At 41.8% G+C, this 16,404-nt stretch overlaps 2 protein-coding genes across 7 annotated transcripts in view; one reads left to right on the forward strand and one right to left on the reverse strand.

Annotated features, from left to right (window-relative positions):
• The window catches only part of LOC146713706 (type II inositol 3,4-bisphosphate 4-phosphatase-like), a 43,593-nt gene that overhangs the window by 6,192 nt on the left and 20,997 nt on the right, over positions 1-16,404 (reverse strand). For 5 of the 6 annotated variants that reach the window (XM_085450057.1, XM_085450055.1, XM_085450056.1 and 2 more), the window contains one exon: positions 15,136-16,314. The exons of the other annotated variant lie outside the window; for it this stretch is intronic. In XM_085450057.1, the coding sequence (XP_085306183.1) occupies positions 16,092-16,314 (223 nt within the window). In that variant the 3' untranslated portion in view covers positions 15,136-16,091. Of the gene's footprint in view, positions 1-15,135; positions 16,315-16,404 lie in introns of those variants that run through there. 6 annotated transcript variants of the gene reach the window in all.
• On the forward strand, positions 5,251-6,948 carry LOC146713707 (tripartite motif-containing protein 16-like). Its single transcript, XM_085452703.1, has one exon. It carries the CDS (start codon positions 5,251-5,253, stop codon positions 6,922-6,924), a length of 1,674 nt encoding a protein of 557 aa, XP_085308829.1. The 3' UTR covers positions 6,925-6,948.

The following is a 16,404-nucleotide window of genomic DNA, read 5'->3' on the forward strand; positions in this document are numbered from 1 at the left end:
TGGGGAATGGTAATGAACAGAGTTCAGCCTTCTGACAACCTGGTGAATGAAGCTGTTCAACAGTCCAGTGGAGCGAGCCTGAACACTCCTGTACATCCTCTCCGAAGGCTGAAGAGGGAGTGTGAAGGGTGTATACTGATCATGTCTGAGTTAAGAAAAATACATAAAATAATAAAATCGCTTAAAAATAAAATTGTTTAACCCCCCCCCCCCCCTCCAAAGATAAAGATAACATAATTGAGAAAAGAGGAGAAAACAAAATACATAAAAAAAAAAATTAGAACACCACTGGTTTAAAATACAAAAAAAATGTTTTTCAAACTGTTTTAAAGATATCTAATGTTGACGACCTCCTGATGTGAAGAGGCATTTTGTGCCCTAATTCAGAAGCAACCGCTTCTACAAACCCATCTCCTCTTTTAATCTGGATCTTGGGAGACAGCCAGGAGCATTTTCTCAGCAGACCTTAGTGATCTAGTGAGAGTGTGTAAGTACAACAATGAGTGTCCACAGCAAAATTGCTGGAAATACAAATACCTTCAGATTTCGATTCACTGCACCCTGCGATACCATCAGCAAAGCATCTGATTGGCAATTCCTTCATTTTTCAGAATGACATTGATCCCAAACACACTACCAGCGCAGTAAAAGCATATCTGGCTCCAACACCATTGTGAAGTTTGCTGACGACACAGTGGTGTTGGGCGCCATCTCCAACAACGGTGAGGCGGCCTACATGGATGAAGTGAAGAATCTGGCATCGTGGTGCCAGGACAACCACCTCCAGCTGAACGTCGGCAAGACCAAGGAGCTGGTGGTGGACTTCAGAAAGGAGTCAGCACAGAGACTACAAGCCTATTATCATCAATGGAGCTCCAGTGGAGAGGGTGCAGTCCTTCAAGTATCTTGGTGTCCACATCTCCTCAGACCTGACATGGGCTGCCCACATTCAGGTCCAGACCAAAAAGGCTAGGCAGCGCCTGTACCACCTACAACAACTGAGGAAGTTCAGGGTCTCTCCAAAGATCCTCAGGATTTTCTATACAGGCGCTGTGGAGAGCATCCTCACACAGAACATGACATCGTGGTTTGGGAACAGCTGTATTAAGGACCAAAAAGCTCTCCAGAGAGTGATCCGTACAGCAGAACGCTGCTGCAGGATTGCTCTCCCCCCGCTTCAGGACACCTACACCAGGAGATGCCGGACTAGAGCAGTGCAGATACATATATAGCCATATAATGATATATATATATATAATGTTCTTCCTCTACCCCCCCATTTTTGCACATGTCGAGGAGCGTGTCAGGCTACATTTCACTGTGTGTTATACTTGTATAACTATGCATGTGACAAATAAAGAACCTTGAACCTCTGGATAAATTAACACACTTATCACACATGGAACTCAAATCCAATTTGGGATCACCCAGACAGAGAATAGAACAAAAGCAAACATCCAAAGAAGAGCTTTGAATGTCCTTAGTAGCCTGGAGAACGATTCCTGAAGACTTTACAGAAATTACAAGAAAGTTGCCCAAGAGAGTTCAGATTGCACACTTGTATAAACTCTGTTTTCCCCATCTCTACTGTAAATAGCTGCATTTGTTTCCCATTTTCCGTGGTGTTAACAATGGTGCTGAACCCCAGCCTCCATGTTGGACTCCGAGCCTGCACAACCAGTACAGCTGCTCCAGCTGTTAGTCCGAATATTGGTGAATGTCGTGGTCATGCACCATGAAGAGGTGGCGGTGTACAAAGCACAGCTGGACAGGCTGCAGAAGCGACAGACCGAGGTGCTGGAAAGGCACTGGCGGTGTTGATGCATTGGGGAGGGCAACGACCCGCAGTCATTTCTGGAAACCTTCCGGGCCACAGCAGAGGCATGCCAGTGGCCTGCCACGGAATGGACACCGTGGTTGCTGCCAATGCTGTCGGGAGAGGCTCAGACGGCGCCTTTGAGCCTGTCATCTGCTTTACAGGGCAGTTTTGAGGACATCAGCCATGCGGGGCTCGATTACTTGGACCTCTCCCCGGAGAATCACTGCCGGCGCTTCTGGGTTTGTCAGCTGGTGGGGGAAGATCGGTCATTTGTGTGGGCCTATTAGCTCCACGATGCAGGGGCTATATGGCTGCAGCCCGGACCATTGGAGGGGAAGGCATGCATACTGGCAAAGGTGGTCTTGGAGCAGTTTGTGGATGGTCTGCCAGGGAAACAGCGGTCTGATGTCTACCATGCACTGGGGCATCAGTCCAGGCAAAAGATGGCCTTCTGTTCGGCTTGTTTGGAGCCCCTGACACTTTCTAGCATCAAATGGACCAGGTAGGGGGGCACACAGTGCACAGGCTGCCACCTTCCTGGATGATGTTATCATTCACAGTAACACCTGTGTGGAGCATGTGCAGAAGGTGGGCGTGGTTCTGGAGTCTCTGATCAAGGCAGGGCTCACAGCCAACAGTATCTGGGGTACCACTTGGGGGGTGGGCAGGTGCATCCACAGGCAGAGAAGACAGCCGCCATTGCATCTGGCCTGTGCCCCAAGACCAAAAAGGAGGTGAGGAGGTTCCTGGGGCTGGTTGGGTATTGTCGCCGGTTTGTGCCTGGGTTTGCGGAACTGACCAGCCCCCCATCTCATGGGGGCTGGTCAGATCTTGTCTAGTGGACGAAGCGGTGCCAGGTGGTGTCTTGCAGATGGACGCCTCAAATGGAGAGCTGGAGCCAATTTGTCCCAGCAGGTAAGGGGGGTTGACTGCCGTAGGTGCAGCCGGATATGGCCCTGACCTCAGTCTGGCAGTGGGTGTGCATGATGTAGGGCTGTGAATAAATGACTGAACAGTGACTGAATGCTGTGGGTCCGTGGTGTTCACACCAATCCAAAAAAAAAAAAAAAAAAAAAAAAAAAGGAAAAAAAATGTATAGTTCAAGAATTTTTCAGTAGTACAGGATATGTGACAGCATGGGATGAGCTGGCCAAACACATGGACTCAGCTGGAATTAACTGAGCTCCAGAGGGGCACTCATTCTCTCATGAATGTTTCCAGAAGCAGTTTGCTTGGCTAAGTGCTCAATTTTAAACGCCTGGAAGTGATTGGAGGTGTCCCAAATTCATTGATTTGGAAGGATAAAATGAATACTTTTAGCAATACAGGATATCTTATAATAGTCAGGGCTATGAACTGCAATGTGACTGGTTGGCAATCACAAATAGGTCCATAGGAGCATGATCATATGACCAAGCATCAGTCTTTTACAATTTGAAGGAGTGGTAAAACATTCCAGCAAAGTTCAAACTGATGATAATAAAAATGTAAACTCATAAATGCTGCTAAAGTTCAAACTGCACCCTGTTCTGTAGTCTAAATGAAACAACTTGTCTGACAGCTTCTTTCTTATTAAAATATCGAGTGTTGCTGAGAGGAGAAATGGAGCAGAAAGGAGTTCAGCTGGATTCAGAGAAATTCTCTTGTTCCATCTGTTTGGATCTACTGAAGGATCCAGTGACTATTCCCTGTGGACACAGCTACTGCAGGAACTGTATCCGGTTGTTCAGTGATGACGCGACGAATCCTACTTCCGGGTCTAAAGTAGTCTGCGTTTAATATGGCTTTTGTGTTGTTAACATGTTTAATGTTATGTATTTTCTTCTATTTAATCTCAAAAAGCTCCTAAAACAGTCAGTGATCACTGTTGACCTCCCTCGGCGTTTATTACCACGAATCATTTATTTAAGCTCAGTTTTTAAAACCTTAGGATGTAACTACAGCCCAGCCCATGCAGCAGTATATGAATGACTAACCTCGTATTGTGGATGGATTATCTCAGTTGTTCTCCTGGCTGAAGTTTGGTCCTTTTACAGCATCCTGCCATGCGATTACATTTGTTCCTGACCACCGAGAACACTCACGTTAACTTTTATCAAGTGGAAAAAAAGTTAGCTTGTTTATATTATGCTAACATAGCTGTGTCGCTAGCGGTCACGTAGCACATCATTATATACCAGCTACCCCAACTTCAGTAACCCTACAAACCTCACTGCTGTTTAGTTTTCTGTCTTCATTTATGCTGGAAGTGATAGCAGAGCTGTACGTCTTAATTTGTTTCCAAAACCCCGCAGTCAGGACATGCTATATTGTATTTAGATAGAAGTTAGCGAGCTAACTTCCTGCTAACTTCTAACTCCGTTAAATGTCATAAATTCCATTTTCATGGATGCCTGGATGTTAAACTTAATTGTTACACCTGGTAGAGCAGAACGCTGATCATTTTATTAAAGATGAAAGACTTTAGACAGTTTTTCAACTCTCAGTAATGCCACAGTGATCGTTTGATATATGGACCTGCAGCGGAGTTTAGACCCAGACACGGCTAGTGACGTCAGACTGAACAACCGGATTAAAACACACTTTGATGAACAGGAAGGGAATACACAGCTGCCCTCAGTGCATGGGGCAATTCACAACGAGGCCTGTACTGGTCAAGAGTACCATGTTAGCAGACTTACTGGAGGAGCTGAAGAAAACTGGACTTTTTTTACAACCTGCAAATGTTGGAAGGTGCCCCAATCATTAATTTTAAATATATATATATAAAGGATGGAGCACCACAGGGCAACTGAACAAAATTTTCTTATCAGATCACATAAATCTGTCTCAGAAACAAGTAAAATGACTGAATCCAGCTATAAAATGTTGAATTAAAATACTAACTTTGATTTCAATAATATTTTATTTCAAGTAATTTCATGTTGGTTCAAAGACATTTTTGATGCACAGCCCGACAGTCCTCTCTGCATTCTGTGCTGTAGCACCTGGATGCATCATTACTTATACAGGTTAGACACCTGTGAATAAACCTCAAACATTTAAACTTTTCTGTCCTGATGAAGTCAGAAGGTGCCAAAGTCTCCCTGAATATCCTTTAAAGATTCGGGTTTGCCCTTTTGGATATTGACATAGTGAGAGATTTTGATAGGTTTCAGTGACCATGTTTGATCAATTTTTTAAAGTTTTAACTTTGACAAAAACTTCAGGAAGGTCATTCATCTGATTTTTAAATTACCTAAAGCAGAAATCTTAATGATCGGTAATGAGGTTACTGCCAGGTTTATCCTCTGTCACCACTTGTGATCACATAACTGACTGAACTGCCTCTTGTGTTACTGGAATAGTTCAAAGTCCCTCCCTCTTCTGCGTAAAAGAAGGAAGAGAAAGAGAAAGAGAAACTCACACAGTCACTGACACTGAGAGGAGAAATGGCGCAGAAAGGAGTTCAGCTGGACCAAGAAACCTTCTCTTGTTCCATCTGTTTGGATCTACTGAAGGATCCGGTGACTACAACCTGTGGACACAGCTACTGCAGGAACTGTATTAAAACCCACTTTGATGAAGAGGACAGGAAGGGAATCCACAGCTGCCCTCAGTGCAGGAAGACTTTCACACCGAGGCCTGTCCTGGAGAAAAATATCATGTTAGCAGCTTTAGTGGAGCAGCTGAAGAAGACTGGACTCCAAGCTGCTCCAGCTAATCTCTGCTATGCTGGACCTGAAGATGTGGCCTGTGATGTCTGCACTGGGAGGAAGCTGAAAGCCATCAAGTCCTGTTTATCTTGTCCAGCCTCTTACTGTGAGAAACACCTCCAACCTCACTATGATGCAGCTCCGTTAAAGAAACACAAACTTGTTGACCCTTACAGAAAGACCCAGGAGAACATCTGCTCTCGTCATGATGAGGTGATGAAGATTTTCTGTCGTACTGATCAGCAGAGTATCTGTTATCTCTGCTTGATGGATGAACATAAAGGCCATGAAACAGTCCCAGCTGCAGCAGAAAGGACTGAGAAGCAGAAGGAGCTCGAGGTGAGACGACTAAACATCCAGCAGAGAATCCAGGAGCGAGAGAAAGATGTGAAGCTGCTTCAACAGGAGGTGGAGGCCATCAATGGCTCTGCTGATAAAGCAGTGGAGGACAGTGAGAAGATGTTCACTGAGCTGATCCGTCTCCTCCAGAAAAGAAGCTCTGATGTGAAGCAGCAGGTCAGATCCCAGCAGGAAACTGAAGTGAGTCGAGTCAAAGAGCTTCAGGAGAAGCTGGAGCAGGAGATCGCTGAGCTGAAGAGGAAAGACGGCGAGCTGGAGCAGCTCTCACACACAGAGGATCACAACCAGTTTCTACACAACTACCCCTCACTGTCAGCACTCAGTGAGTCTACACACTCATCCAGCATCAATATTCGTCCTCTGAGCTACTTTGAGGATGTGACAGCAGCTGTGTCAGAGACCAGAGATAAACTACAGGACATTCTGAGAGAGGAATGGACAAACATCTCACTGACAGTCACTGAAGTGGATGTTTTACTGTCACCAGCAGAGCCAAAGACCAGAGCTGGATTCTTAAAATATTCACGTGAAATCACACTGGATCCAAACACAGCAAACACACATCTGTTATTATCTGAGGGGAACAGAAAAGTAACAGTAAAAAGACAAAAGCAGTCCTATTCTAATCACCCAGACAGATTCACTTTCTATTATCAGGTAATGAGTAAAGAGAGTTTGACTGGGCGTTGTTACTGGGAGGTGGAGTGGACAGGGAGAGGAGTTTGTGTAGCAGTGGCATACAAGGATATCGGGAGAGCATGGTACTCACATGAATGTGTTTATGGAGGAAATGACAAATCTTGGGCATTACGTTGTGACACACATAGCTATGATTTTCACTTCAAGAATCTCTCAACTCCTGTCTCAGGTCCTCGGTCCTCCAGAGTAGGAGTGTACCTGGATCACAGAGCAGGTATTCTGTCTTTCTACAGCGTCTCTGAAACCATGACTCTCCTCCACAGAGTCCAGACCACATTCACTCAGCCGCTCTATGCTGGACTTTGCCTTTTAGACTACAAAGTCACTGCAGATTTTATTAAACTGCAATAAACAAAAGTCATTGAGGGACAATTGGTTAAAATGTGTGATTTAGTTTCCAGTTTCTTCGGTCTCCATTGTTGTTGCTGTGAACTCTGTGTCGTGCTACTTCTCTGCACAGAGATCATCTGTCAGTCACACTTCATGTGCGCTACTTTGATGTCTTATCATGTTTCATTTAGATAATGATTGACTTTGTCTGGATAGCTCTACTTCCGGTGTCTCTAACCATTAAGACTCTCAAAGCTCATGGTGCAGGGCTCTAGACTAACTTTTTGCCATGGGCGTACCAGTACGCCTAACTTTAAAAAGTTAGGCGTACTGGCACAAAAGTTAGGCGCACACAAATTTTATAATAATTTATATAATATAATGTGTTTTTCTGGATACACTGTGCTTTTTCAGCATTCAAAGATTGATGACACCGTGTCAGAGCACTGGCTATGAATTTCAGAAGGATCAGTTAACAGAAAAGTTAGCAATAGTTCTTTTCCTATTATGGCCTGCATTTGTATAGCGCTTTTCTAGTCCATAGGACCCCAAAGCGCTTTACACTACATTCAGTCATTCACCCATTCACACACACATTCACACACTGGCGATAGCAAGCTACATTGTAGCCACAGCTGCCCTGGGGCGCACTGACAGAGGCGAGGCTGCCGGACACAGGCGCCACCGGGCCCTCTGACCACTACCAGTAGGCAAACACGGGGTTAGTATCTTGCCCAAGGATATTTGGCATGCAGCCAGGGTGCAGCCTGGGATCGAACCACCGATCTTCTGATTAGTGGCTGACCTGCTCTGCCACCTGAGCTACATCCACTTCTGTCGTGCCTGGGCTGCTCACTAGGGCTGGGTATCATCACTGATACTGAAACAACGGTAGACTGGTGGGTAATAAGCGAATGAATAATACAGAAAACAGAGATTGGAGACGGGAAACTGTTCTTGAAGTACAGAGAGAGATCGAGAGAGAGCTAGCTGTGCATGAAGTCTGATTTTTAATAGTCGTGGAAGCAAAACAGCAAATTTCATGACGACATTGATCAAATGTGAAGCGCAGTTTGCTGCTTCTTTTGCTGCTGGCTCGGTGAATTTTGGTTGGAGAGAGACAAAACCTGCAGCTCAGAATCAGCGCAAAAAGACGTAATCACAGCGCGGACCGGACGCATCAGAACCGCTAAGCTCCGACAGCGTGTCCGTCTACGGGCCGTCGGGTGAGAAAGCCGAGAAAGACAAAGTTGATTCTGATGCGTTGGTCCTCTGTGTTTACGTCTGTGTGTGGAGTGCGTGTACCTGCTCTCATTTGCTGTTTGGTTGTTGTTGAAATGGTTTTGTGAGCTTTAATCTGAGAATCTGGCGTTTCTGGCAAAACACAGTTATATTTAAAAGTCGATTCAGGATTTAATGAATTGATATCGCTTTATTCAAGCTACTCACCTCCCACTTCCACCTGCACTTTCAACTGGACCACGGCCAATCAGAGAGGTCCCGCCCCTGACTATCTCTGATTGGTTTAGTCCACGATAGGGGCAAAATGTGTGTCTGTTGTTGACCACAGGGAAGGTTGCAGATTTTTTTTTTTTTTTTTTTGCCACTTGAACAGTTGGTCGCACAGGTGCAACCAAATATTTTTTTTTAGTCGCACCACTGAAAAATTTGGTCGCATTTGCGACCAAATTGGTCACACTCTAGAGCCCTGTGGTGAGTTTTTTTCAGCAATACTGAATGAAACCACATACATATGTGAACTTCTCTCTTCTCCAAATGTTTCAGGAATATTTTGGCTAATGTATATTTTTTAAATTCAATTCAATTTATTCATGGACCGTAATAGAAAAACCAGCAGATTCATTAATTCATTGCACAGAATTTGTTCTCATTTTGTAAAACAAACAAAAAAAAACATTTAGAATTACATTCACATTTATTTTTAGATTTTGTTGTTCACTGTGATCGTCTCTCGTCATTACTTGATTATTCACAGCTCATATCCTGAGTCATACACACTGATTGTGTGAATGTTGAAGTCTTGAAGTGACTGTTCTGATTTGGTGTTATATAAATAAAAACTGTTTTGACTTTAAACCAAATTGAATGACGTGAATCTAAAAGTTTATTCCATGTAAACATCACATGATGTCAGAGTGAACTATAGGATACAGACGACTTCATGTTAAAGGATGATTCTGCTTTATTTTAGCCTGCTGTATTTCCCATCATGTGTCTGTTGTGATTTAATGAGTCATGAACTTCATCCTCCACCTGTGCTGTGCAGTTACATAAAACAATGAAAGGCCAAGAAATAATAATCATTTTTAATATGAATAATTTTAATGAATTTATTATGACTGAAAACACACACAAATAAAAGGGTTTAAAATGAGGTGTATGAGCCTAAAATATGGAGATGATATGTGTCAGGCACTTTATTCATTGCATTCTGTGTATTTTTATGCATTCGTTTTTTACTAACACTTACCACCCGCAGGGGGTTTACAGGACTTTTTAAATAGAGTGAGGAGGACCCGCAGGGCATCACAATATTTGATTAGTAAAGACAGACGTATTACAATGTGTTACATTGTTGCACAACAGAAATTTCTATTAAATTATTGTTTTGCAAAATAAGTTCACACATAGATCTTAACTATGATTAGTTGTGCTGAATAAATCTTACTCAAGTATGTATACTAAGGTTTTAGGATCAAAATATAAAGTACTCATTAGATTACAGTAACTGATCATCAGCAAGTATGATCACCTCTATAAAAGCAGAAGCTTCGGCAGTGTGCTGCTCACAAACATTCGTGTTTGTGCTGAATGAAAGCACAATGCCACAATCTTCCCAGCAGTGAATGTTTCAGTAAATTCACAGCAATGTCAGACCATCCAAAAAACAGAGAGCTACTCTACAGGCCTCAGTTAGCATGTTAAATCTCTGAGTTGCCAAGTGGCAGCCAAGAAACCTGAAGTATTTAGAGCATTTCTGTAAAGAGGAGTACAAACATCTTACTGCTGAACTTGCCAACAAGGGTTTCGCCACCAAGTAGGAAGTCCTGTTTTGCATGTTCTCAAACACTTGTTTCACTCCGTGACATGAAAATTAATTTATAATTTTTATGTTGTGGTTGTTATGCTGCCTCTCTCCATTAAAATTACAGACTGTTCATGTCTTTGCACTTCAGTAAAGTACTAGAGTAAACGTTTGTGCTACAAATTAATTGTATCCTAATCCTCGCTATAAATTGAAGGGTTAAAAAAAAAAGCATTATCAACCTTGTGTCAGTCACAAACTGTGGTCTGGTAATAATAAAGTCAAATTTCAGATTGCAAAGCCATAACAAATAAATATTTTCGTTTTTTCTTTTTTCTTTTTTTTTTTCTTTTTTCTTTTAAATGAATCAAGTGTTATTAAAATAACAATCTCATAAGATGAAGATCAGGGACCAACCCAGAAGTCACTGACACTTCACTAGCTGTAAACTATTGGTTTAGGAATAAGTGATGGCACTGAACTGTCTATTTCACAAAAGTCAATTTATTTAGGATATCTGAGGAAGTACTGATTTTATTTGGAGACACAAAGGAACATTTGGCACTTCCCTCATCTCACATCTGTTTCATTGTGGTACCCAATCATTCTACAACTGAAATGCCTTGGACTGCTAACCATTTCAGGCAAGTGGAGTGAACCATATTTTGCTAGACTCTCATCAGATTGGGGCTTCCTTTTATTGATCTTTGGAGAGAAGTCTTCATTACTGGTATTATTCAGGTCTTGTTCACATGTTTGTCCCAGGTTTCTCAGCCAAGAGGAGCTTAAACCCCAGATACTGTGAGTTCTTTTCACACATTGAGATCACTGATAACTCTCAGCAACGACGTGATCTCGTAGAAACAATTAGGTGTTATGGATTCAACTATAATTGCGACACTTATTTTTTTTACTTTACTGGAAAAGATTTCTGCATTTTACCCACATTTTATTTTTAACTCAAAATCAAAATTCCAGATTCTACTACATGTTGGTTTTGCACCAGATAGGACGACAGATTTCAGGTGGCCCTGTGTCTTTCTCTATTACATCTGCCACTGCATCTCGATAATCTTCTCTGTGGCTTTTAGTGGGTCCTGACCCTCTCATATTTTGAAAAATCTATGTTTGAATCTCCCTTAATAATTGTGTTAAGAATTCTCTCCGCCTTTGTCAAAAGTTGGGTATTAGGAAAAAGTGAAATAAATATAAATATAAAGTCCCAATGTGTAGAGCACACATTAATAAATTAGTCATGTTCCCTGTGAAAGTAAATGAGCCTAATTCTTAAAGACCCCTGAAATTATTTACCAGATGTTTATTTTTTGAATAAAATAAAAATCTGAGTTTAACAAAACATTTTAAATGTAAATATCAAGCTTACCTTTCTCTCTTCCATAAAATGTGCTTGTGGGCACGCCAGCCATTTTGAAAAGGTGGGAAAAACAATTGGCAAGGCCACACCCCCACACATGTGACATAATTTTAAAGGTACTGTTGTCCTCTCTAAGAAACATCAGGACTTAGAGGAGTGGCAAGTAGAGTATGAGATCTACAAGCAAAAAACTAAATGTGTACTACAGTGCGCAAAAATGAATTACTGGGTCATCAGGGGGTCTTGAGGGACATTTATAAAACAAAAAATCCCACAAACCTTAAAAGTGCACTTGAAAAGCTCACACAAGAAGGTTAACCTAGCTTACCTAGAAGACCTCATCAGGGGGAGCACGCTCCCCCTCGTTGAAGAGCTCACCCACTTAACTCGCATCCCCAGAAAATAGCTAACCCCAGATAAGGCAGCGTGATGTATCCCGAGATAACAGGACTGGGACATCTAAATAAAGGTGTGAAACAATCGCCTTCAAAAGGTTATCAATTGACTTCAACCAAAATTAGGTACACTCGGTGCGGCAAGAGTTAATAGTTATTAGTCTCAACACCCAAGGATAATTAGAAGAGCATGACTGATATGATGGAACTGGGATTTTGTTACACTTAACTTTTGCAAAACATAAATAGAACTAAATTGAAACTAAGGATTTTCAGAAAATAAAAACTAGACTAAACTAGCAAAGAATTGGTAAAAACTAATTACAACTGGCAAAAAATTGAAAATCTGGAGTCGAAACTAAATAAAAGATAAAACCTAATGAAAATGGCGAAACGTTTAAAACTCTGGTGCAGAGATTGGCAAATCTGACCAGGAACGTTATAAAATGGATTGTCAGAACAGTCAGCGTTAAAGCCACTTTTGACAGTCCATACTAGGATGGCATTGGACATCTTGGGGGTGGAAAGGGGGTGGAAAGGGGGTTGGTGTGACCAAGGTGTGGTTTGGCTTGTCGTATGTATATTTGAGATCATATGGCTCTGGATGGACCAGTTACCAGGGCATGGAAGGAGGACAGACTCATTAAAGGAGGAGAAGGCATTTCCTGGGATTGGAGATCCTCTGGGTGAGTGGTTGATTAAAAGCATGCATAAAATAGAAGTTATCTGTTGTTATTGATTGGTAATAGATTGATAATTGGCCACATTTACAGCTGTATTGACTTGTTGTGGACGTAGTCGACTTCAGGTTTAAACACTCTCATTAACAGGTTGAAAATAGTGATATTAAAGGAAGAGTATGCAGCGCCACCCTGTCAGACGCCAGTGATGGTGGAGCTCACTGATGAATCAGGTGAGCTGGATTCATGGCTGATTCAAAACTAAGATCCCCCTGCTGTGGTCAGTAAGGGGAGAAAAGGGGGAAATAAAATCAAGAATTAAAGAGGCATTTATAAACGTTTAGGTGTCAAGTGAAACGGGACAAAAGGGGGTGTTATACTGTTATTTTCAATGTCAGCATTATTATTGTATGAGAATCATGCAACAAGCATTGCATCGATGATCATTTATTGAAGCTTTTGACCTTATACTAACATCTGTGTTCCTGTGATTGTTATAACTTCTGATGAATCTTCCATTTACAGGTGTTAGGATAATGATATAATTTTTCATTGCAGGTGTAACCATGATCATTTTTATACATATTGCAACTTGTTGCTCATTGTAAAGTTGTGCTCAAGTTAATAAGGGTTAAAAGCTACAGTCAGCGCGAATGTCTGACTGATCTATTGAGGGGAAAGGCTTCGAGCATAGAAGGCCGCACGCGCTTACAAAACACTGATATCATGTTATTCTTTGTGATCTTTTCTTAAATTATGTCTTTAAGGTTAGTTTAAATAGTGGCAGTTAATTAAACGAGATTTATTAAAATATTAAATACCTGAGTCAGAACGTTACACGCGGATCACCTTAAGAGTCTGGGAAACTTTGTAGCTGCCTAACTTTTTTTTGAATGTTCTAGCTCCGTTGATTTGACACATTGGAATGTGTCAAAAAAGGGGGGGAAGGTTGAGCTTTAACATCAAACCATGATTATTTGAACATTTTATAACTTCATTTGTGTCTTTAATAATTTAGGAATGGTAAAGCTTAAGCTAATAGCGGTCCGAGGAGACGGACCTTTTAGAGAATCAGTGAAAAAGCATAAACTATCACTTTCATGTTTAATCATTACTCATTGAAATGAACTGAATAGCGTTTAGAAGATTTGTTAATTTTTTGTCTTTTGTTAAAAAGAGGGGTTTCAATAATTTTCAGACACACCTTGCAAATGTGCTTATAACGAGTTGGCACTCGGCCTTTTGAAGGTCAGAAGCTTCGTTCGGCGTGACTGTCCGGACTGATAAAGTGTAAGAAATGCCTTGAGTGCGGAAGGCTAAATGCAAACATGCTTACACACACATAAGATATGATTAGAATAAGTCCCTGGGACATTCTGAATGTTTTAGACCAATTCTGAATCACTAGAAGGTCAGTAGATAATAACATTAGATTATTAGGGTTAGGAAGAGAGGTGTTTTGGTTTTCTGTCTCTTACAGAGGAAGGAACAGACACCAGACGAGGTCACAGAGATGCGAGGATCCTCCGTAGCAGAGTCAGACACAGTGACTGCCGAGACATCAACTGGGTCCAAGGGTCATGGCGTTTGGGCTCCAGCTAGTCACCACAAAAGGATGGATCCCATAAACACAGCAATAACCATGAAGGGGTTGGCGGAAATCCGGGAACACCAGACCAACGAAGTTCGAGAGGCTTTTGGGCAAAAAGGGGACACCTTCCTGTTCCTTTTTCTGGAGAATACACAGATTGTTGTTTGAAATCGGAGCAGAATAATCCCCTGATCTGTGTTACGACTGAAGGGTTGTCTAACCCCTAAGGTTGAAGAATTAAGAGCAGAGGATCACCCAACTGGACGACACTGGTAGCTGCAGCAATAAAATAAAGGTTAAGAGCTCTTCGGACAGAGGTTCTAGTCTACGTCTGAATGGTATAAGGGAACACCAAATAAAGCTGTGGGAGAACAGGGGAGTGTCATCTGGACCTGCTATCCTTGTAGTAATAGTTTGTCTTGCACCTGACTTGCGCAAACACAGAGGTCATCTTACATATGGTTTGCCCCTCAGGGGGACAAAGGACCTCAGGAGTGAGAAGAGATGAACCCGGCCACACTGGGCTACAGGGTGTTTGTGAGGTCATTATTCTAATGACCTCATCAGGGGGAATTGTAAAATTATAATATTATTTTATGCCATGTTATACCCCTAATTAAAGATTGTGAATTATTATGTAGTTTTAGTTTGCATTATTCTCCTGAATTAGAAGAAGCTGATAACTATTGCATTAGTTAAACTGATTTGCATTACATTAAATTGCTGACTTGTTGTGAATGAATGATATTGTTTTATGATGCATTATATTGCTGAGTTATAAGAAATACTGTTCGCAGAAGGTTATTGTCTAATTTGTCTGAGTAGAAGAGAACAGAGTGTGCTGGAGTTTTCTGCCCCATCTCAGCAGGAGCAGATAAACAGGGAGCCAAGGTCGTAGCTCAGGCGCTGTGTGAGAGAGAGCATGTGAATGTTTAGGCTTTTTATGATAAGGTGGAGGCACCAGAGGTTATAAAAGTTTGAGCAATGCTCCACCATTTTGAGATTTTGAGGCTGTCTGCATCAGTGTCCATCTCCCACGTGTGTGATCATTAAATCATCGTTTGACTCAACCCGGCCGGACCAGTGTTGTTATTGTGGTTTTTTCTCTTGTCTCCATCCCCAATATTTTGAACCTTAACAGTTGCCAAGTGGCAGCCAAGAAACCTGAAGTATTTAGAGCATTTCTGTAAAGAGGAGTACAAACATCTTACTGCTGAACTTGCCAACAAGGGTTTCGCCACCAAGTAGGAAGTCCTGTTTTGCATGTTCTCAAACACTTGTTTCACTCCGTGACATGAAAATTAATTTATAACTTTTATGTTGTGGTTGTTATGCTGCCTCTCTCCATTAAAATTACAGACTGTTCATGTCTTTGCACTTCAGTAAAGTACTAGAGTAAACGTTTGTGCTACAAATTAATTGTATCCTAATCCTCGCTATAAATTGAAGGGTTAAAAAAAAAAGCATTATCAACCTTGTGTCAGTCACAAACTGTGGTCTGGTAATAATAAAGTCAAATTTCAGATTGCAAAGCCATAACAAATAACCGTCTGCTTTTCATTCAAACTTGTTCCTCTGTTGGTCTCTAAACAGAATGAGCAGCATAGCAGAGAAATGATGTGCGACAGGGAAGAAGAGTGGGGTGGACTTTGAGGAGGGGTGCACATTATTGAGTGAACACTTGAGCACCATCTAAAAATTTTACTTTATCAAGATTTGTAACTTTATATTTTATTAAAGTGAATCTAATTTACTCTTTTTTTTGTAGACATATGGTTCCTATGACTGTATATATACACATATACAGCTATAAATAAGCAAGAACATTTCCCTAAAAATGTAAATACCCCCCCAAACTCTAAAACACGTCCAGATTTACATTAGAGGATACTTACTGACTGACATATTGTTTTAGTCTTTGGTATCATTCTTGTGAATAAAACTTTCCAACAAATGAAAGAGAAAAATAAAGAAAGCCGCCTCTCGTCTCCTTAAGCTGAATTAAATCTCATGAACACGCTTCGTCTGAACAAACCTGACAGAAAATAGTAAGAGTGATAGTGATGCAGTCCACTTCCCAGTGTTCCCAGTCTGTGCTGCTCTACTGGTATTTTGCCAGCAGTATAACGAGGCTGAGGATGAGCCAAAGAACCAGGAGGTGAGAGGTCACCAGGAGAAAGGCCACTGGGTAAAGGTGCCGTCTGGGGGCTTTGGGGGCCAAACACTGTGGGAGTTCTGAGGGAGTCTCCCCTGGATCTAACCCAGAGACAGGGAACCCTGACTGGGTGTAACAGCCAAGCATCTGCCCCCAGGACAGACGAGATCTGGAGGATGAGCAGGGGTGTTTGTGTGCAAGTGTGAATGAAAGCCAGGGGGGGCAGAGAAGGAAGAGATGTGAAGAGAAAGAGAGGGAA

This window comes from Copadichromis virginalis, linkage group LG3, assembly GCF_057382275.1.
Source record: "Copadichromis virginalis isolate Kocher_CV1m ecotype Utaka linkage group LG3, C_Virginalis_male_GT1.1, whole genome shotgun sequence".
In the NCBI taxonomy this organism is placed as follows: Eukaryota; Metazoa; Chordata; class Actinopteri; order Cichliformes; family Cichlidae; genus Copadichromis; species Copadichromis virginalis.